The 21249-nt window shown below is 38.0% G+C and overlaps 1 protein-coding gene across 8 annotated transcripts in view; it reads left to right on the forward strand.

Moving 5' to 3' along the window:
• The window catches only part of MLLT10 (MLLT10 histone lysine methyltransferase DOT1L cofactor), a 250065-nt gene extending 231952 nt beyond the window's left edge, over window positions 1–18113 (forward strand). For 7 of the 8 annotated variants that reach the window (XM_068561150.1, XM_068561136.1, XM_068561163.1 and 4 more), the window contains 9 exons: window positions 1676–1793; window positions 3152–3224; window positions 6330–6484; window positions 8425–8613; window positions 9231–9319; window positions 9455–9816; window positions 10875–10971; window positions 14618–14812; window positions 16553–18113. In XM_068561150.1, the coding sequence (XP_068417251.1) occupies window positions 1676–1793; window positions 3152–3224; window positions 6330–6484; window positions 8425–8613; window positions 9231–9319; window positions 9455–9816; window positions 10875–10971; window positions 14618–14812; window positions 16553–16597 (1323 nt within the window). In that variant the 3' untranslated portion in view covers window positions 16598–18113. The remainder of the gene's footprint in view (window positions 1–1675; window positions 1794–3151; window positions 3225–6329; window positions 6485–8424; window positions 8614–9230; window positions 9320–9454; window positions 9817–10874; window positions 10972–14617; window positions 14813–16552) is intronic. The other variant, XM_068561157.1, reaches the window with a different exon arrangement.
• Window positions 18114–21249: the final 3136 nt, after the last annotated feature.

The following is a 21249-nucleotide window of genomic DNA, read 5'->3' on the forward strand; positions in this document are numbered from 1 at the left end:
TCCAAGATTCCCAAGTAGTTAACTTCTGGAGAGGTTAAAAAAAAAGTCTTCCTATATTTCCATTTTTGACTCATATTTTATGTATTCTATACATGGTAAGTGTCTAGTGGGATCTTTAGGTTAAAGTGCTGACTTAGCTTTTGCTGAGGGCTAATTGATTGTTAAACAGTACTATGTAATCCAAACTACTGACTTTGTATACATATCTTTAATAAGAGGAAAAATGAAGCCCAGAAATTGACCAGTTGAACTTACACATTACAGTATGAACTATGAAATACACCCTTTGAAACAATGGAAAGCAAGGACAGGATTCTACATCACGGGGACTGTTGCTGTGAATTGTAAAGTCCAACTTTTATGCTTAGTAAGTTGGCTAGAGGCCGAATATTAATATCAGGGTCTGAGTCTTTCCAGAAACACAGTTTATTCTCTTGTTTATATTTTGCTTGTTGTCATTATTATGTCGTCTTGGTCTCTTTTGTGCAGTTAAACATGTCAAAATGTCCCACATCTTTTGTTCTGCTGTTATTCAGCTGCTTTATATTAAAAACGCCTCAGTTCTTTTAAATTGTTCTCCAGAATTTTGTTTTTATGAAAGGTTAAGTTTGATTTCATTCATAAAAAGAAAAAGAAATCTACTTTGAAATTCGTGGTTCTGTTAAGTCTGAAAAGTATTTCAGGCTAGTAATAGCCTTCTGTGAGTTAACAGTGTTTTGTGTACAAGAGATTTGCTTCTAAAATGCCACATTTTTAAGGTTATAATATTCTTGGAAAGTGGGAGAAAGTATTCACATCAAAGAAGGCATTTTTATTACTTTGGATTACGCAAGACTTTGGCCAGCCTCCTTAGCTTCGTCTGTTTAAGGGTTCATTTTCGCTTGTTTGGCACAAGTCCCAGTGGAGGCCTTCAGAATTGTGGTTAGCAACATGAATGAATCACAAACTGTGGACCAGCTCTTCAGTTCGTAGAGCTGGCTTACTGCCAAAAAGACAGTGCCTTATATGGGGTCAGGGCAAAGCTGTGATTCGTTGAGCCCTGCATTGTATAGAAAACATACTTGTGATGCCTGTTTGCTTTCTTTTAAAGTAAAAACAAAACAAAACAGAAAAAGCAGCAGGCTTCCAAGTCTATCAGAATAGGAAGTAACAAAATAGTGTGCAGGTTTTACTAATGACAGAGTTAAGCAATAGAAATATGGCTCTGTGTAGTTAAAATACTAAAGGTAGGAGTTGGACCTTTTGACCTCCTCAGTCAGCCTGTGAGGTAAGAGATTGAAACATTTGTTAGACATCTGTTGTCTCCCTGCCCTTATTTTGTAAATGGTTTAATAAGATTAAATAACTAGTCATATGTTCACGTGGTTACAATGCCACTGGTTTTGGTATCGAATAGGTACTTTGAAATTAAAGCATGAATAGTTAACTTTGTGCCAATTCTTTTTCTTTCTCTCTCTCACTTTTTTTTTTTTTTTAAATTTAGAGTTAGGTAACTTTTCAGAAACTGGAGTATTGGAATGGTAAAACAAGAATGAAATTTGCTCTTCAGAAAGTCAGGAGTTTTTGCTTATATTCTTAGGTTGGAGAAAATAGCTGTTACTAGGTCTATTAGGAGGAAAAGTATTAAGATATTTTTAAGTATAATTCATTTGTCTTTGTAATTCTTTTCATTTAGGCAAATACTCTAGCTGGATCTTCTCTTAGTCAGGCATCATCTCATATATATGGCAATAGATTAAATCCAAATTCATCAATGGCAGCTCTTATAGCTCAGTCTGAAAATAATCAAACAGGTAAGATTTCAAGAATTTTTAAACTCTGAAATTCTGTTCCCTTCCCCCAATGTAATTTTTACCCCCTTCAGGTCATTTCATTTGAAAGATCTAAAGGTGTGGTTAATAAGTAAAATCTAAAGGGTGCGGGGGGGGGGGATTGTGCCCCTCCCTTTTTAAATCAAAAGAATCACAGTTGGAAGTAAATAGTATGCTGTGCTGCAAAATAGTGATGTGCTTTTTTACTGTCTGAAATGTAAATGTTTAAGCAGAGCCATCAGCAGGCAGGAATGCTAGTGTCTCCTGTGACTTTTGTGATTGATGTGTTCAGTGCTCAGTTCTGTGCAATGAAAGTAACATAACACTGGGCTTTTCTGTGAATAGCCTCAATCTTTATTTGCATAATTCATGAAATTGCATTACACAAACTTGGTAAAAAAATCCTGTTAGAGAATTTCTACAGTGTTTAGTAATCCTGTGAATTTTTACCAGTTGACATTTTGTAGCATTTGCCTCTTGTACTGTTTTAATGAGCCACTGGATTTGCTTTGTCTCATTCCATCCTTAAGGATTTGTTGACATGTCCAAGTAGTCATGCCTGTTTGGGGGAAGGGAATGGGTTTAGCAGTTCACCAAGAATGGATCAGTCATGTCTTTACCCTTTAAGGGTCAGAGGTTACCTGACTCAGAGTAAGGGGAGGACAACCTTAAAGAGGCCAGATAGGATGATTTTATAAGGAACTAACTGTAGAGGAAATACAAGTTATTTTTCAAGCAGAGATATTCGGTGTTACCTAAGGAATATTCTGAAGAAATGAATTTCTTTTTCCTTTTAAATACAGAATTCTGTGTTCCTACTTGTTACTGTCCATTTGGATATTTAGTGTTGTGTGAAATGATCCATGTAATAGATGCACTTCTAGTTTTGGTGTGTAGCTCTGTGTAATACATATGTATTTTATGACTTGTCTTGGAATGCAAAGTGTTAAAATATACAAAGCATAAGGATTTGCTGTGATAAGCATACAGATTAGCTGTCCACAGCTGTGATTCATTACTTTAACCGTAGAAATTAAAAGTGGCTGAGGGGAGGGTACTGCAAATGGAAACCACGCTTCTGTGCTGTAAAATTGAAAGGAATGAAAGAACGAACATAATCCATGGCCTTCTCCACCCACAAAAAACGTGTAGGGACAACGCCTTACATGCCACAGTTCAGCAATTCTAAACTAGCAACATACTGGATCTTCTACTTTCATAGTAACTGCAAAGATAGTGGTAAAGGTTTTATGTATGTTTTAGAAAAAATCAGGGCCAGAGCTTAAAACCTGTTATCTAGTGAGAGTCACTTTATCAGCTGTGAAATATTTACACTGCAGATCAAGAACTCGGAGACAATAGCCGCAGCCTTGGTGGCAGAGGAAGCTCACCCAGAGGGAGTCTCTCACCAAGGTAAGCCTTATTTGCACTGCAAAGTATCGGCAAAGGAAACATTTCTCGATTTGGAAACTTCTTTAACTCATTATCAGCAGAGCATACATTTGTGAGGCTATAAAAGCATTCTGTAGATAAGAAGCATGTCTGGACAGTCAAGAAAAATGATTCTAAATTGACTTGAATATTAATTTAAACACATGGTTAGATTTGTAAGCTTTGTAAAAGATATACCTTTTCTTGGATTTCTAATCAATTTCAGCTCTCTTGTATATTTAGCTCCTGGTACTATTAATGTATTAATTTGGGTAATTCTTTTTGGTTATAAAATAGTCTTGAAAGTCTCTTAGGGCTTCCCTGGTGGTGCAGTGCTTAAGAATCTGCCTGCCAATGCAGGGGGGACACGGGTTCGAGCCCTGGTCCGGGAAGATCCCACATGCCAGGGAGCAACTAAGCCCAAGCACCACAACTACTGAGCCTGCGCTCCAGAGCCCGCGAACCACAACTACTGAGCCCACAAGCCACAACTACTGAAGCCCCACGCCTAGAGCCCGTGCTCCACAACAAGAGAAGCCACCGCAGTGAGAAGCCTGCGCACTGCAACGAAGAGTAGCCCCCGCTCGCCGCAACTAGAGAAAGCCCACACGCAGCAACAAAGACCCAACACAGCCAAAAATAAAAACAAAACAAACAAGAACAAACAAAAAAAGTCTCTTAAAGCTGCAGACTCCAGGCTTTCAACTTTGGGTTCCAGTTTTAGCTCTGTTGTGGGCAATGCACTTAACCCTTTAGTCTCTCGTTCCTAATTCAGTAAATGAAGTTCTTGTGGCTCGTCTCTAAAATCCCTCTAGTTCTTAAAATTGTCTGAAGCAAAGCATAGCAAATATGTTACATTGTTCTGTGAAATTATCTTAGATATTATATGAAAGAGTTCAGGTACCATTTATTAATATATAATATATAAGGTTATTCCTGCTAATAGCACATTAGGCTATCTTTTTATTAACTTTATTCCACTCTCAACTCCTATAACTGTTTCTAGTTTGTTTTCTCTCTGTTCTCTACTTTTGTAAACTGCCTCAAGCATAGTATTAGATTGGGTGAGAATGGAGCAGAAGGAGGAAGAAGCCCATTCAAGAATCTTTTTCAACTGTGGAAATTTTAAAATTCTATTAAAAATAAAATTTTTTCTGCCATGGCTACCGTGAATATCACTGTTGTTGTGTTGCTAAAATATATGGGAATGTCTGTTAAGGAGCATCTTTAACGTGAGAGAGATTAGTCCAATAACCTCTTAATTTTGCTGTTTTCTAGTGCTGCATCAGTAGTGCCTTTTTTCTAATCCCTGAGTGAACTAAAGGTAGTATTGTTTTTCCTAATTGAACTCTGCAGAAAATTAAATATTCTTCTTTTGAAACTAGGAATCTGAAGTACAATTATAACATCATCTGACCAATCTGTAATTTATGCTGTGTTACTTCTGTACTGTTTTATTCTTTTTTTTTTCAAAGAAGAAAGTTAATGGATTTTTTTGCTCATGTGTTCAGTGGAGGAAGCATCTCTGTGTTCTCCTTTTTTTTTTAAATTAATTTATTTTTGGCTGCGTTGGGTCTTCGTTGCTGTGCGTGGGCTTTCTCTCGTTGTGGTGAGCGGGGACTACTCTTCTTTGCAGTGCATGGGCTTCTCATTGTGGTGGCTTCTCTTGTTGCGGAGCACGGGCTCTAGGCGGGCGGGCTTCAGTAGTTGCAGCGCATGGGCTCAGTTGCTCCGTGGTATGTGGGATCTTCCCGGACCAGGGCTCAAACCCGTGTCCCCTGCATTTGGCAGGTGAATTCTTAACCACTGCGCCACCAGAGAAGTCCCTGTGTTCTCCTTTTAAACTTAAAATATCATTCAAGCTACCTAGAAATTATTCAGGATTCCTTACTGCAATTTTGCATTGTGCAGTTCTTCGTGTTTCATTAGCTAAATGGTATTTAACACAAAAAAATGGCACTAAATTACTTTAGCACATACTTCCAACTGTATATTATTCTTTAAAAATCAGCCTGAAATATAATGGCCTAAATTATCCTGGCAATAATATACTATTTGGAAAGGGATGGGCAGCTGTATGTAGCATGTGATGTTTACATGTGCAATAAAAAGCCTCATTTGTTTAACTTCTAATTTAAAGAGATTTTTGTAGAGATGCATATCAGGGATGCGGCAGAGCACTCTCGGGCTGTTGGAAGACCTGAGCTGTAGCCCAGCTCTGTCACTTACTAGCAGCGTGTCTTTGGACAAGTCACTAAAGCCCCATCTCGTTTCCTCAGATAGAAGTGGAGCCAGTAATGCAGGTTTTGACTTCTCACTAGGTTGTTGTGAAGTTAACTAGGTGGAAACACTTCAGAAACTCTAAAGCCCTTTACTAATTTATTATATTTTTATGGAGGCTGGAGACCAGAAATGGCCACATTTACTTATTTAGAACAAAAAGTGGATGAAAGAACATAACATGTTCGTCTTAATATAAGTGATACTTATTTTGGAAGAGGTGATTAAGTTGTTATCATTTGAAGTACAGATCTAAGACATTTTAGAAAAAACTTGTATAAAGGGCTCAAATAAAAATTGCTTTGGTCTTGATAATGTTCCCTAATTCTGAAAATACTTGAAACTAAGTATTTTTGAATTTATAACAAGATACTCCTTCAAAATTGTTTAAAAATTCTTTTTACTGATATTTGAGATTTTGTGGTTATGAATTAAAATGCTCTCTACTTTATTATAATTGTACAGTGTAAGTCTTTCTAGTCCTGTCTTTCTCCCTCTTGTCTTATAAAGTTGCATCAAGTTCTTTTACAGCCTATTTCAGAGATTATTAGTGGTGTGTTTATATTTTCTAGTGGTTTTTAATTATCGAGCATGGCCAGCTATTCCCTTCATTTTTACCATTTGGGGAGGAAGGATGGTAATTACTAAATTTTAGGGTAGATTATGGTTTTATCGTTCTAACATAGGCAGCCCGGTGTTACAAAACTTGTACAGGAGAAGGCTCAGCGTAAGGTGAGAAATGTGAATGTGCTTCCTTCAAAGGGTCCTTCTTCTTCTGTTTAACCTGAGGATTAATGTTTCCAACAGGTCCCCTGTAAGTAGCTTACAGATCCGCTATGATCAACCAGGCAACAGCAGTTTGGAAAACCTGCCCCCAGTAGCAGCCAGCATAGAGCAGCTTCTGGAGAGGCAGTGGAGTGAAGGACAGCAGTTTTTATTAGAACAGGGCACTCCTAGTGACAGTAAGTATTCTCTTCTTGTCTTTAAAGAAAGGTCAATAGATGGATGGAGGGATGGATGAACAGATAGGTGGATAGATGTTGAAGTCACACTTCATCAAGAATAGCATTGAAATTATGATATGTCTTACATAATATGGTGAGAAAGTGTGATGTAGTGGCTCAATAGAACAAATGCTACAGGTTTACTGCTTGGGCTTGAATTTTGTTTTTACCTGTTATTAACAGCGTGATCTTAGGCAAGTTTCTTAGTGTCATTGTGCTTCTAGATTTCCATTTGTAGAATGGGAATAATAATGTACCTATATCATAGTATTGTTTTGAGGGTTAAATGACATAGAATATATAAAGAACGTTGCCTGGCTCATAGAATTCACTGGTTTTTGTTACTCTTTATAATTATTAAAATTTTGGTACATTGTTTCTCCATTGTACTTTGTTCTAATCAATTTTTAAGTTTTACTAAAATATGAGTTATAGCTTCTTTTAGCTTAGTTGTTTGAATCAAACTTGCTCACCTTTGGAGAATTTATTTTAAAAAATGTGTATAGTCAAGTATGGCCAACCCTCTTGATCTTACAATTTGGGTGAGAAAGGAGAATAATTACTAAATTATATATATAACTTATATATATTATCTATATCATTTACTTGCTAAATTATGTAATACATATTACATATACATATTTAGTATCTTTACAATTTTAAGTATTAAGGAGAGCCATGGGTGAAAAATGCCAAAAACAAAAACTGTTACTACAGATTCTGTTAGCTAGAGAAGTGGCCTAATGTTAAGGATATATATATATATCTGGGGGAAATAATAGGTGTTTTGTTTTGGTTTGGTTTTTAATCATTTTGGGGGTGGGAGGTATAAGCTTTTGCTGCTTTATTTTTTTAAAACAAAACAAAATATTTTGCTTATTGTTACACAGGTGCCATAAATTGGTATTTTTATGAATGGTGCTCTGACAAAAAATGCTAATTGTGAGGAAATTCATGCCGGGATAATCCTTTGAACATGATAGCTGGAGGACAGGTTTAGCTTAGTCTTACTGCATCTCATTTGGGTATACTAAGGGTTTATTTGTGGGATCTTGAAGAGGAGGGATAAAAGTTAAATCCTTGGGAAATGACCGTATGTGTCTGTACCAGTAGAATTGTGTGTTTTCAAGGCCCTGAGGGCATGTTAAACAAATACAACTTTTTCATACATAGAACTTTTAAAGTGTCCATCACCGCAGCATCACACAGCCCTCTCTCTCTGCTGTGTCGAGAGGTCTGAGAGCTGTGGCAGGAACGGAAACGGTACTTGAGGTGGTGAGGCAGGACAGAAGCTGAGCCTGTGTGCAGATGACGCGCCTTCCCTCGGAGCCGGGAGCGGGGCTGCGGTGCACACACACTGCTCTCTGCTGGGCGAGTGTGGATCCACAGGCCTAGCAGCTGGGCTTCCTAGTCCTGTGTCAGGTGGCTTGCTTAACTCAACCAAGCAGCAAACAAATACTTGTGCTCTTTATTTGTGGCGAAGGATATTGGTGTGATTCTTTGCCCTTTGAAATATGATTTTAATGAAAACTCATGGCGAGCACTTTGAATTTTTAATTTGGTTTTTATTTTGATGAAAATAAAGTGGTCTCATGATTTTTCTTTGAGAATGGAAATTACCTGAACTAGGTGGGGTTTTTTTGGTATGTGGCGACAAAGTTTCCACATGGTATATCTAGGAACAGTATCCCTTTATGCTTTACGTAGGTACAAATATATTATGGTATATTTATATCTACATATAAATTTAGGAGTAGAACCTAGTCACTTAGAAATGCTTTATAGAATATCTACTTTTCTATTTTAATTTATTTCTAAAGTTATTGACACTTAAGTCCATAAAATACCTAGTCCTGTGTATGAAATTCTTTATTAAAAACCATTCAAATGTCTGCTAGTTTTAGGAATGCTGAAGTCATTACACCAACTTCAAGTAGAAAATCGAAGATTAGAGGAACAGATTAAAAACTTGACTGCCAAAAAGGAACGCCTTCAATTATTGAATGCACAGCTCTCAGTGCCTTTTCCAACAATAACAACAAATCCCAGCCCATCTCATCAAATGCATGCATTTTCAGCACAGAATGGTAAGTATGAATTTATTGTGGATCTAAGGAAAGTAGGATGGACTTCCATTATCTTTTTCATAATAACTGAATAATAACTGGTCACCAGTTATATGCAGTTGTAGAAAAGGAATGATAAATTATTTTCTAGGAGCATAAAGAATCCTGTTCATGTAGAGAACAAGCGTATGGACACCAAGGGGGGGGAAAGTGGTGGGGGGCTGGTGGTGGTGGTCGGATGAATTGGGACATTGGGATTGACGTATATACACTAATATGTATAAAATAGATAACTAATAAGAAGCTGCTGTATAAAAAATAAAAAATAAAATTCAAAAATTAAAAAAAAAAAAGAATCCTGTTCAGTGTTCAATTTGAATTTGCTCTAACTTCTTTAGTACAGAATTTAATGGTAAAATTTAAATATGTAATGATCTCTTTATTGATTTAAAGCCATGATATTCAGTAGAGATAAAGATTTTTTTCATTCAAATTGGTCTTAAGAATAACAAGGCTTAATATTTAAGTGTTTTTAATGTGGGCTTCAGGGTAAGCTTTTTTAGACAAGCCTTTAATCTTACACATAATGTAATTTAACAGGTAAATAGGTTTTTTTTTCATTGTCTTTTTTAATCTAGCTCCTACTACTGATTCCTTGAACAGCAGTAAGAGCCCTCATCTAGGAAACAGCTTTCTACCTGATAATTCTCTTCCTGTATTAAATCAGGTAATTTGGGTGTGGTTAGTTTCATTTGTGTGTTTCACTTGTGAACAGTAGTGTATCACATTGAATGGTTTAAACTTATTTCAAACAGTTTTTCTGTGTTGTTTACAACTTAGCTTCTACTCTTTCTTACGTTAGGACTTAACCTCCAGTGGACAGAGCACCAGCAGCTCCTCGGCTCTTTCTACTCCCCCTCCTGCGGGGCAGAGTCCAGCCCAGCAGGGCTCAGGCCTTAGTGGAGTTCAGCAGGTCAACGGTGTGACAGTGGGGGCACTGGCCAGTGGAATGCAGACTGTGACATCCACCATTCCTGCCGTGCCTGGAGTGGGTGGAATAATTGGAGCTTTGCCAGGTAACCAACTGGCAATTAATGGCATTGTAGGAGCTTTAAATGGGGTTATTCAGACCCCTGTCACAATATCCCAGAACCCTACCCCCCTCACCCACACAACTGTACCACCTAATGCAGCACATCCAATGCCAACTACACTGACTAACAGGTAAGAAACTTACTTAAATACCTTTTGGGTTTTTTAGTGCAACATGGTACCAGTGCTGTTGCCCATACTTCAGATTGGGATTTTAAATGTGTTCCTTGTTAGATGTACTCTAAGAAATTAAAAACCACCAAACTTAATATATTATACCAAGAGCCATTTATTTTTGACACTTAAGTAATTCAGGTTAAAACAAAATTAAATCACCTTTCGTAACAAAGCATTAGGTTTGTTCTATACTGAAAATTTCAGTTTTGATCTGTGATGTGTGTTTTAAATGCTAATTTTTCTTATCCCCATGTATATTGCCTTCATGTGTCATAAATCCTGAAGAAAAGTAATATTATAATGAAGATCACATATGAATGTTGGTTTCTTAAAATTCAGCTATGTAATTTTGTTAGCTTTGTAGTCAAAGATTTTGATACAAGATGAAGGTCAAATATTTATCTTGAATTTCCAGGAAGTGAGACTCGCTGTTTCATTGTAGTGGAATTTCATTTGAATGGCAAAGCCATGTTGTTATTGCACATACTTTTGAGGAATAAATCATTTTAAATGGATTTGCAGTGGATAGTAGTAAACTATTTCTTCTGGCTCTCTTTTCATTGGTGCTTAATTTTACCGACCATTGGGACTGTAAAAAAAGTTTAGGTCAAATCAATTAGTAGTATGTTTGGATTCTTTCTTTGTTTTAAATATGTGTCACTCAGTGCGGGTTAAATTATCCTTGAATGATTAAAAATAAAGTATTACATGTGCATGTTATAAACACATGTAAATTTTTATTCCATAAAACAACTGAGTGCCTGCTTGGTTTACAATATAAAGGGAAACAAAACATTTACTGACAATGTGAATTCTTGTTTACCTGTTGTATATGTGCAGAGAGAGAGAGAAAGAGAGAGAAAAGAAACTTGTACATCATTGTTTTCAAAAAGTGTTATGGTTAGAAACTTGTTAAGTTATTAAACATCAAATTGAAACAGTTGTTCATTTTACATTAAAAAAAAACGTTAAAAGGTGTACAGTAGAAAGTAAGAATTTTCATCGTTTTTCAGTGCCTCAGGACTAGGATTACTTTCTGACCAGCAAAGACAAATATTTCTTCATCAACAGCAATTCCAGCAGTTGTTAAATTCGCAGCAGCTCACACCAGTAAGTTCTTCCTTTTGATAATACTTGATCTTTATTAGGAGCAAGTGATCCAAGCTATAATAACTATTCAGCATAGGTATAGATTGCCCACTTTGTGAAATGACATTGTGGTGTAGTCTGTGATACCTGCAGTGACATTATATTGATTCATCGACAAATACTGGAACGTGGTCTATGCAGCTCTGGTAGACTCTGTATTTTCATGGAGCTTCATTCTGGTAGGGGTGATGGACGATAAATATATACACACTTTTTGGTAGTGATGAGTACTGGGAAGGAAAATGAAGCAGGATAAGGGGATAGATAACAGCCGGATGGGAGCCATCTTAGATAGGATGGTCCAGCCTCTGAGTAGGTGACTTTTGAGCACACACCTGAATAAAAGTTGAAGGAGCATGACTTTCTGACATGGGGGGTGGTGGAAGAGAACATGCACTCAAGGTGGAGGGACCAGGGCCTGTGTGCTGTGTCACTGGGCTGGTGTGGAGGAGAGCAGTCAGACGGGTGGGCGTGGGCTGCAAGGTTGTGGGCTGCCTTGTTTGGCTCTCCATGGCATGGAATTTAGATTTACCTTAAGTGTGATGGAAAGCCATTGGTGATTTTTTTAAAAAAACCTTTCTTTGTGGAAATAAACATTCGAGTGTACCAGAAGTAGAGAGTATGGTATACCGATTGCCTAGCTTTAATAATTATCCCAGTTAAAAAACTCTTTTTTCGTATATCCTCATTTTTCCTTTCAGAATTTTAAAGAATTAATGGTAGGGTTTTTGTTTGTTTGTTTGTTATTTGTTTTGGCCGCATAGCATGGCATGCAGGATCTTAGTTCCCTGACCAGGGATCAAACCCGCGCCCCCTGCAGTGGAAGCTCGAAGTCTTAACCACTGGACTGCCAAGGAAGTCCTGTAATTGTAGGGCTTTGAACACAACAGTGACATGACATACAGTGATGTTTAGATTTACGGGATTCTCTGAAGTCAGTAGGGAATGAAATCTAATGTCTCAGGACTGAGCCCTGGGCACCCTGGAGGAGGAGAGTAATCTAGCCAAGGGTCTAGGGAAAAAGTGGCCAGTGAGTTAGCACAGAGAGTGGTGGCCTAGTTCCATGTGAAGAAACATTTCAAGAAAGGGAGGACTCAGCTGCATAGAATGCTTCTGGTGAGACAGGTAGGAACAGCCCGTTGGATTTGGGTGTCTAGAGCTTTCTGAGAACGTGGTTTTGGTGAGAAGTGAAAAGCTTCACTGAGTGGTTGGAAAGAAAACAGGAGAGGAAGCGAAGATGGGGTGCAGGCAACTCAAGATGTTTTACTGTAAAGAGCAGAGAAATGAATCGGCAGCTAGCATTAGAAGGACGTGGTCTAAGGGGGGTAGTTTCTAATCATTTTGAAAATGACAGCGTATGTGTATGTCGATTGGGAATTTTCTGGTGCAGAGAGAGGAAGGATAACGCCAGGGCAGCAGAGCTCTTCAGGAGGGAGCAACTTCCCCTGTGATAAGAGGGAGGCAGAGAGGCTGTCGGTGGGTTTTATGACAGGAGGTTGAGGAAACCCACTTCTAATGTTTTTAGTTTTTAAATGGGAGTTATAAGTAAAGTCATCAGCTGAGGGAGATAGGGATATTGTGGTTAGAGGAGAGAAAGAAGGTGTGGAACAGATATCTTGGAGGAGGGGAGAGAGCTAAGGCAGATGTGGGAGGGTGTGTCTGGCACACCTCACTGCTAGGAGAACACCCATTTAATTAACTTTGGGGTTTCAGCCTTTGTTTGTAACTTCTTTCTAAAATACCTACTCTCTTGCTTTAGTCAAAAATGTATTGAAAATGTCTCTTTTACAATTCTGGCTCATTGTCACTGTCACTGTTCTTACAGTGGTATAAGGACAGAGTCTACCTAAATTCTGACACGCTTAACACTAAAATGTAATCTTGTTTTCTTACCTCTTGCCTCATCTTAATATGAAGTTCTGGAATTCAATCTATTTGGGGTTCTTCCTGTTAATCAAGATTTTACTCTAATAACAGCACATATAGGTGCCTCGTTTCTGGAACGTGGTTGATCAAGGAATTTTTAGCACAAATTATTACCCAGAGACCGTGAAGACTGAGTGGATTAGACTTGACGTTTCCTTTGCAGCCAAGGTTGTGGCGTGAGGTTTGTTTATTTACAAGCATCAAACTTCGCGTAGTCAGGAATGGTACTGTGAGGCACCTCCCTCCTGCCACCTTAAGAAGAACTCTTGCTCGACCCTCCTCCTGACCCTCCTCCCGACCAGCTGCTGCCCCATGCGCAGCCCTGTCCGTTTCTGCCTGGCATCTCCCCTGACCTGGTAACGGCTTCTGCCCACTGGAAACACGTTCTTCCCTTAGCTCCCAGGACACCACGTTATCTTGGTTTGCTTCCTACCTGACTGGTTCTTCCTTTTTAGCTTCCTTTTCTGGGTCCTCTTCTCCTCAGCCCCACTCATTTCAGAGCATCCTAGAATTCAGGATCTCCTCCAGCCGCAAAGCTTTAAATGCTGTCTGTGCTGATACCGACGTCTCCAGCCCGGGCCTCTCTCTGGAATTTCAAACTCCCATATCCACTGCTTACTTAGTTGCCACCACTTGGCTTTCTTTATAGATGGTGCAGGCATAATGTGTCCAAACTGAACTGCTGACCCTCCACATGGCTGCCCCACCTCAGCTGATGCACCTCCATCCTTCCAGCTGCTCAAGCAGTTACTCCTTCACCCCTCTCTTTTTCTGGCACCTCACATTGAATCCATCAAGAATCCTAGGTCAGGCTGTGTCACTCCTCTGTTCAAAACCTTGCTTTGCCTTCCTGCATTACTTTGAGAAAAACCAGAGCTCTCGGCCGACACTACAGGCCCTCATCCTTCTCTGGCCTCCTTCCTGCTCACTGCACTCCGGCCCCGGTCTCCTTGCTCGTCCTGGGTCATGCTGGGTGTGCCACGGGGCCCCTCAGCACTGGCTAGCATTCTCTCTGCCTGGAACCCCCCCTCCGCCCCCCGCATATCCATATAGAGAATTCCCTCGTCTCCTCGTGTCTGTGTCCAAGTGAGAACCGCCCTGACCCCTACCCCGCCCCCGCTGTCCTCTCTCTCACATTCCTGTTCCCCCGACCCTGGGCAGTAATCATTTCCTAACATTTCTTCACCCCAGAGCAGTGCCTGCCACATCATAGTAAGCGCTCAGGAGTGCTCGCTGGAAGGCATGGTCTCATAACCGCATCAAGAAAGCACTCTTTCTGTTGGCATGAATGAGAACTTTAAAAGTTATTTTAAGTTCCCAGAGTTATGGGAGGGATTTCACCATGCAGTGCATTCTAAAGCCAAACGCAGGTCACGTGGCTGCTCTAGGTTGCCGTTCTCCTTGATTAGCATGGACGACCTCATACGAATAGGGGTCTCCTACGTGTGTTTGCCCCATTTTGAAACTAAAGCCATTCCCTGATGATACTGACATTTTACGGTAGATGGTTATTATCTCGTGCAGTGTGTTCTTCCAGATGAGACTCTTGTTGTCTTTCTTAGTAGTATGACCCTGCTGTCACTTAACTAGCTAGTATCAGAGCGAAGACGAGAGACAGCAGGCTGTGCTGACTGCCGGGTCTGCACTGGGACTCACCCTCTCCTGCATGTTCTTACCTAAGGAGCAGCACCAGGCCCTTCTGTATCAGCTGGTGCAGCAGCACCACCAGCCTGATCTCCAGCAGCTGCAGATCCCGGCACCCACGCAGATGCCCATCAACAACCTGCTCGCAGGCACGCAGGCGCCTCCGCTTCATCCAGCCACCACCAACCCGTTCCTCACCATCCATGGCGATAATGCAAGTCAGAAGGTAACAGTAAGTGTCTGCGCTTTGTTACAGCTAGTGAAATACCAAAACGAATTTTATTGATTGGTCAGAGACGACTGTCCAGCCCCTCTCTTCCTCCCCACCCCCCTTAAAATATATTATCCCCCTGGTAATTTCTTCTTAAAACCAGTTGTTTCAGCACCTGGATATTGTAAACACAAAGGACCTAAGCCAATTTATATATCCTCTAAGTATATCGGTTTGAATTTGCACGTAAGGTCGGAAGACTGTTTTATAATACAGCAATTCTTCAAAATGAAAATGTGTTTTAGTATGGTAAGTGGTATTGGACAGTCCAATCAGAAGATAGTAGCTGGTGTTTTGAGACTCTTTGTTTAACTAATTTGTTTAATTATAGAAATAGTCTAGATAATTTAAGAATATTTTTATTATTTTGCTCAGACATGCTAAAATTGAATTATATTTACAATAAAATTAATACATAAACTTTAGGGCAATCCAGTTATTCTACCTGATAGAAAGTAAATCATAATCACATTTGTAATGAAATTTAAATTACTAATCTCATGTAAGTGATAGCATCTTACCCTTTCAATGTTAACAAGTTAAGATAAATAAAAATGGGTGCAGGAACAGTATACTATACATATAGTAGCACACATTTTAAGGCTGTTTCTTTCTATTAATTCTCCCCTTCAATCAGGTCTACTTTACTGGAGTATAAATGTTTCCCCTAAATTCCAGTTCAGGGCAGAACCCTGTTAGAGGAAGGATATTGGGATATAGAATGGAGACTGGACATCAGGAAAAGGAAGAAGGGAAAGAATGAGGTGGGAGACTTGGCAAAAAATGGTGTTAAAAGTCACAATGTTTGCTCTTTCCCATTACTTTGAAAGTTTGCTCTTTACTGTGCTTTTAGTTTTCAGAAACTTTAGTTTGTATTTAGTAACAAGAATTGGTTCAAAATACAGAATTATTGGTTTTCATTAACTCTTCAATGCTTTTTGTTTGCCCCACTGTTCCTCTGACTTCCTGACTGTGAATACTGTCATTATCACAAACCTAGTTTTGCAGATGTGGAAAATTTCATTGATTCTGTATTAATTTAGAATTTTTTTTTTAACCGTTTTTTCCTAAGTTTTTTCTTGTGTTAAAAAAAGTTATACAGTATGAAATGTATTTTTAATGGAAAATCACAATAGTAAACACCATAAAATAAACAATATTATCTAATGTAGAAAAGCAAGGCTGGGAAATAATATTTATGAGTATCCTGCTATGTGGCAGGCATCTTTGTTAGACACAATAGTATACGTGGTTCCAATCTTTAAAATATTAATAGGCTGTAACCCCATTTTTTAAATAGGGAGATTCAAAGAGGTTAAAGCTCAAAAGACACATAGCACATGTGGGATCAGAACCCATGACTTTCTTAGTTCATTTTCCACACTACTGTGTTACTACTTCTGTGGAAAAGTCAATCTGAGGGGATGGTTTCTACATTCATTCCTTATGAATCCTCCCTCAGAGGGGCACTTCTGTCTTTGTATACTGCTGAATTTAATATAAAGCAACTGAATGTTTACCAGTAAATTCGTGTCTTTATATCATGCTGAAAAGTAGCCATGCTGACTTGTAGAAAAAAAGGAATAACCGTATACATGACCTTTTATCTCAGTTATAATTTCAAGTAAGAGGATATTATCTCAAGTGGGGGCCAAAAATTCATTTAGCTAATGCATCTTATTTTGTTTGTTTTAACTGCAGAGACTTAGTGATAAAACTGGGCCTGTTGCTCAAGAAAAAAGTTGACACTTGAGAAACATCTAGAAACGGACTATCCTGCTGCGCTAGCACTTCATCTGGCTGCTGTTGCAGTCCCCTTACTACAGCTATGAAGAAATGCAACAAGAAACCAGCTGCACGACAAAGGATTAATTGCCCCAAGAGCATTCTTGTAAGGCTTTGATTGATTTTCTTGTTGCTTTGTTGCACTGAAATGGAATTCCCATATCCCCCACCCCTCACCCACATTTTTTGAATTTTGAAAGAAAATTTAATAGCTAACTTTTGTCATTGAAATAATTTACATGCAATGAGTTTATCAGCCTAAGAGAAATTTAATATAGTTGGTGTACAACTAATTTTGTTATAAATTGGAGAGATGAATAGCAAAACTAAAGACTTGTTCTATTTTTAAACCATTTGATTTTAATGTAAAAGTTGGAACATGAAATACGATCTTTTGTTTGGGTTACAGTATGCTTGCTCTGTGAGTCAAAACAAATTTCAAGGAACTGTCTAATTTCTTCTACTGGAGTTTTATTGGTTAAATATTACAAATAAATAGGTCATCCACTTGGACTTGGCAATCTTTATTATAAAAATTTCCTTTCTAATGGGATTTGGCCAATTTTGGTAATCAAGTTAGGATGGTAAATGTCTGCTTCTGCTAAAGGTAATTTTCTTTTGCTAAATGCTTTTTCTTTAGTGTTAAGACCTACTCATATTTTAAAGAAAGCTTGAGTTCAGTGATTTCTAAGGCTGCTGAGGGAACCAGCTCAATTCAAAGTGAAAGAGGGGCCACTCTGAAACTGCTGGTAGGGTTTGGCCTGAATCAAGTGCCTGTTAGTACCTGCCTTGTGCTGAAGTGGCTCTGGACAGCTGAGCCTGCGCTCTCAGTCCTTGGGAGTAGTAGGGACAGTCGGCGTTGCACCAGCAGCCTTCCCCATGGTTCTGCCTTTATTAAGAACTTTCTATGCCACTGTAGCTAGCTCAGGCAAAACTATTACCTGGGTATTTATCCACTAATGAGTCACAAGAAAAGTGAGTGGATTTGGTAAGAATTTTCTTTTTTTCTTAAGTTAGACAACTTCCCATTATTGACAATGATTTGAAACAAACAAAACAAGACAAAAAACCCACCACTGCAGTTCCTGAAACAGGTGAAATCTGTATTACAGCCCTTCCACGTTGGGTAGCCCCACTCCTGGTGTGACAGTATAGCAGAGTATAAATTAAACAATTGGGGATGTAATCATTGAACTGTTCTTAAATGTGTGAATTATTAGTGGAAAAGACCCAGCTGTAATTAGACCTCCACTGTGTACTTAGCTGGAAGAACATGTTAATTCTGCAATATGTCTCTTGGTTAAACATTGCACAGTTCTTACCTCATTTCTGTAAATAAGGTTTTGTGAATCTGTTTTGTATTGTGAAAAATTCATAAGATAACATTGATATTTTGATTTGTAATATTTCTAATTGGTAGATTTAATTGAAAAGTAAAATTAATTTATTTTTATATGTTCAGGGGAATTTTAAAGAAAGTCACATCTTTTGTAGATAATTAAAAAAAATCGGTGTGGTTTATTTTACTTATTTAACCCACTGGTTGTTATTCTGTAACAATTTGTATAAATGGTAAATTTTGAATGTGTTGTTATTTTACTTAGATGTAAAATTCTACATGTATTAAAATGTACAAAGTTTTTGTTAATAAAATTTAATAATGTTTATAACTCTGCCTTTTTTCCCAGTTTTATTAAGATACACTTGACATACAGCACAGTAGGAGTTTAAGGTGGACAGCGTAATAATTTGACTTACATATAGTGTGAAATGATGACCACAGTAAGCGTAGTTAACATCCATCATCTCATACAGATACTAAAAAAAGAGAATGACAAAAAGAGTGTTTTCCTTGTGATGAGAACTCTTAGAATTTAACTCTCTTTAACCACTTCCCTGTATATCATGTACAGCAGACTTAACAACAGTCATCATGTTGTACTTTTACAGTCCTAGTACTTATTTATCTTATAACTGGAAATCTGAACTGTTTGACCACCCTTGTCCAGTTCCTTCTCCCTCAACCCCCACCTCTTTTCTATGAGTTAAATTTTGTTCTTTTAATAAGATTCCACATATGAGATCATACAGTATTTGTCTTTCTCTGTTTGACTTAATTCACTTAGCACAGTGCCTTCAAGGTCATCCATGTTGTCACAATAGCAGGGTTTCCTTCCTTTTTTATGGCTGAATAATATTCCATCATACATTGTATGTATGTATATGTGTGTGTATAGACACATACATATATACACACACAAATACATACAGACCCATATACCACAACTTCATCCATCAGTGGACATTTAGGTTATTTCCATATCTTGGCTATTGTGAGTAATGCTGCTATGAACATACAGGGGTATAGATATCTCTTTAACATAAGTGGTTTTGTTTCCTTTGGATATGTTCCCAGAAGTGAGGTTGCTGGATCAGATGGTAGTTTGATGATAGCCATTCTAACAGGCATGAGGTGATATCTCATTGTGGTTTTGATATGCATTTCCCTGATGATTAGTAATGTTGAGGAACTTTTCAAGTGACTTTTCATGTATCTGTTGGCCATCTGTATGTCTTCTTTGGAAAATGTCTGTTGAGGTCCTTTGCCCATTTTAAGATTGGATTATTTGGTTTATTTTTGTTTTTTTCTGTTGAGTTGTCTGAGTTCTTTATGTATTTTGGATATTAATCCCTTATCAGATACATGATTTGCAAATATTTTTTCCCATTCTATAGGTTGTCTTTTTCAGTCTGTTGCTATATCTTCTTGATGGATTGACCCCTTTATCATTATATAATGACCTTCTTTGTCTTTTTTTATCATTTTTAGTTTAAAATCTATTTTGTCTGATACATGTAAGTACAGCTACCTCTCCCTGCTTCTTTTTGGTTAGTTTTGCTTGAGATGTCTTTTTCCATCACTTCACTCTCAGTTAATTGTCTTAAAGGCTAAAGCAAGTCTCTTGTAGGCGGCAGCATGTTGTTGGATCTTGTGTTTTTATCCATTCAGCCATTCTTTTTATTTTTATTGGAGAATTTAATCTATTTTTGTTTAAAGTAATTATTGACAGGTATGGACTTGCTGTTGCCATTTTGTTCATTGTTTTCTGGCTGTTTTGTAGACCCATTGTTCCTTGTTCCTTATCCTGCTGTCTTTCTGTGTTTTGATGTCTTTGGGTATCAGTATGCTTTGACTTCTCTATCATGTTCTTTTTGTGTAATTACTACAGATTTTTCCCATGTGGTTTCATGAGTCTTACATAAAATATCTTAAAATTATAATACACCCTATTTTAAAATGACAACAACTTAGATAGCTGTCCTAAGCTTCACACTTTTACTTCTCCTCCCCTCACATTTTATGTTACTGATATTACAGTTTACATATTTTTCATATTGTGTATCCAATAACAGATTTTTATAGTTATGATTCTTTTTACTGTTTGTTTTTTAACTTTTAGAGTTGTAAGTGAATTATGCACCACCATTACCATATTACAGGATCTAATTCTGAATGTATATTTACCATGATCATTGAATTTTATGGTACCTTCTTATATTTTATAATGTTAATCAGCATCCTTTTACTTCCACTCAACTCCCTTTAGGATTTCTTATAAAGCAGGTCTCCTGGTGATGAGCTCCCTCAGCTTCTGCTTGTTCAGGAAAATCTTTACCCCTTCTTCATTTCTGAAGAACAGTTTTGCCTGATACAGGCTTCTTGGTTGACAGTTTTTTACTTTCAGTATTTCGAATGTATCATCCCATCTCTCCTGGCCTGAAGTTTCTTTTGAGAAATTTGCTGATAGTCTTACGGGGTTTCCCTTGTATGTAACTTCTCTCTTGTCTCTTGTTGCTTTCAAAATGATTTGTCTTTGACTTTTGATATTTTTAATGTGTTTCAGTGTAGCCCTATTTAGGCTCAACCTGTTTGGGGTCTATTGGGCCTCATGGATCTGTTAATTTCTCTCCCCAGGTTTGGGAAGCTTTTTCACATTATTGCTTTGAACATACTTTCTGTCCCTTTCGCTTTCTCTTCTCCTGAAATTCCCATAATGCAGATATTGGTTCTTTTGATTGTGCCCCATAAGGCTTTCTTCACTCTTTTTCTTTTTTTTTCCTTTTGCTCCTCTGACTGGGTAATTTCAAATGTCCTGTCTTCTGGGTCATTGATTGTTTCTCCTGCATGGTCGTCTGATTTTGAAGCTCTCTGTTGAATGCTTCAGTTCAGTCATTGTATTTTTCAGCTCTAGGATTTTTGTTTGCTTTTAAAGGTTTCTATTTCTTTGTTGAACTTCTCATTTTGTTCACATATTGTTTTCCTAATTTCGTTTAGCTGTGTGTCCTTGTAGTTCACTAAAGTTCAAGAGGATTATTCTGAATTCTTTGTCTGATAGTTCATAGATCTCCATTTCTTTAGCATCAGTTACTAGTCTGCTTTGGTGGTGTCACGCTTACCTGAGTTTTTGTGATCCTTGATTCCTTATGTTGGTATCTGAGCATTTGAGTAAGTGGGCTCCTCTTCCAGATTTTACAGGTTCATTTTGGCAGAGACAGTTTTTCACCAGTCAGCCCTGTTGGGGTTTCTGGATGTGTCTGCTGGTAATGTTTGT

This window comes from Eschrichtius robustus, chromosome 1 (assembly GCF_028021215.1).
Source record: "Eschrichtius robustus isolate mEscRob2 chromosome 1, mEscRob2.pri, whole genome shotgun sequence".
Classification (NCBI taxonomy): domain Eukaryota; kingdom Metazoa; phylum Chordata; class Mammalia; order Artiodactyla; family Eschrichtiidae; genus Eschrichtius; species Eschrichtius robustus.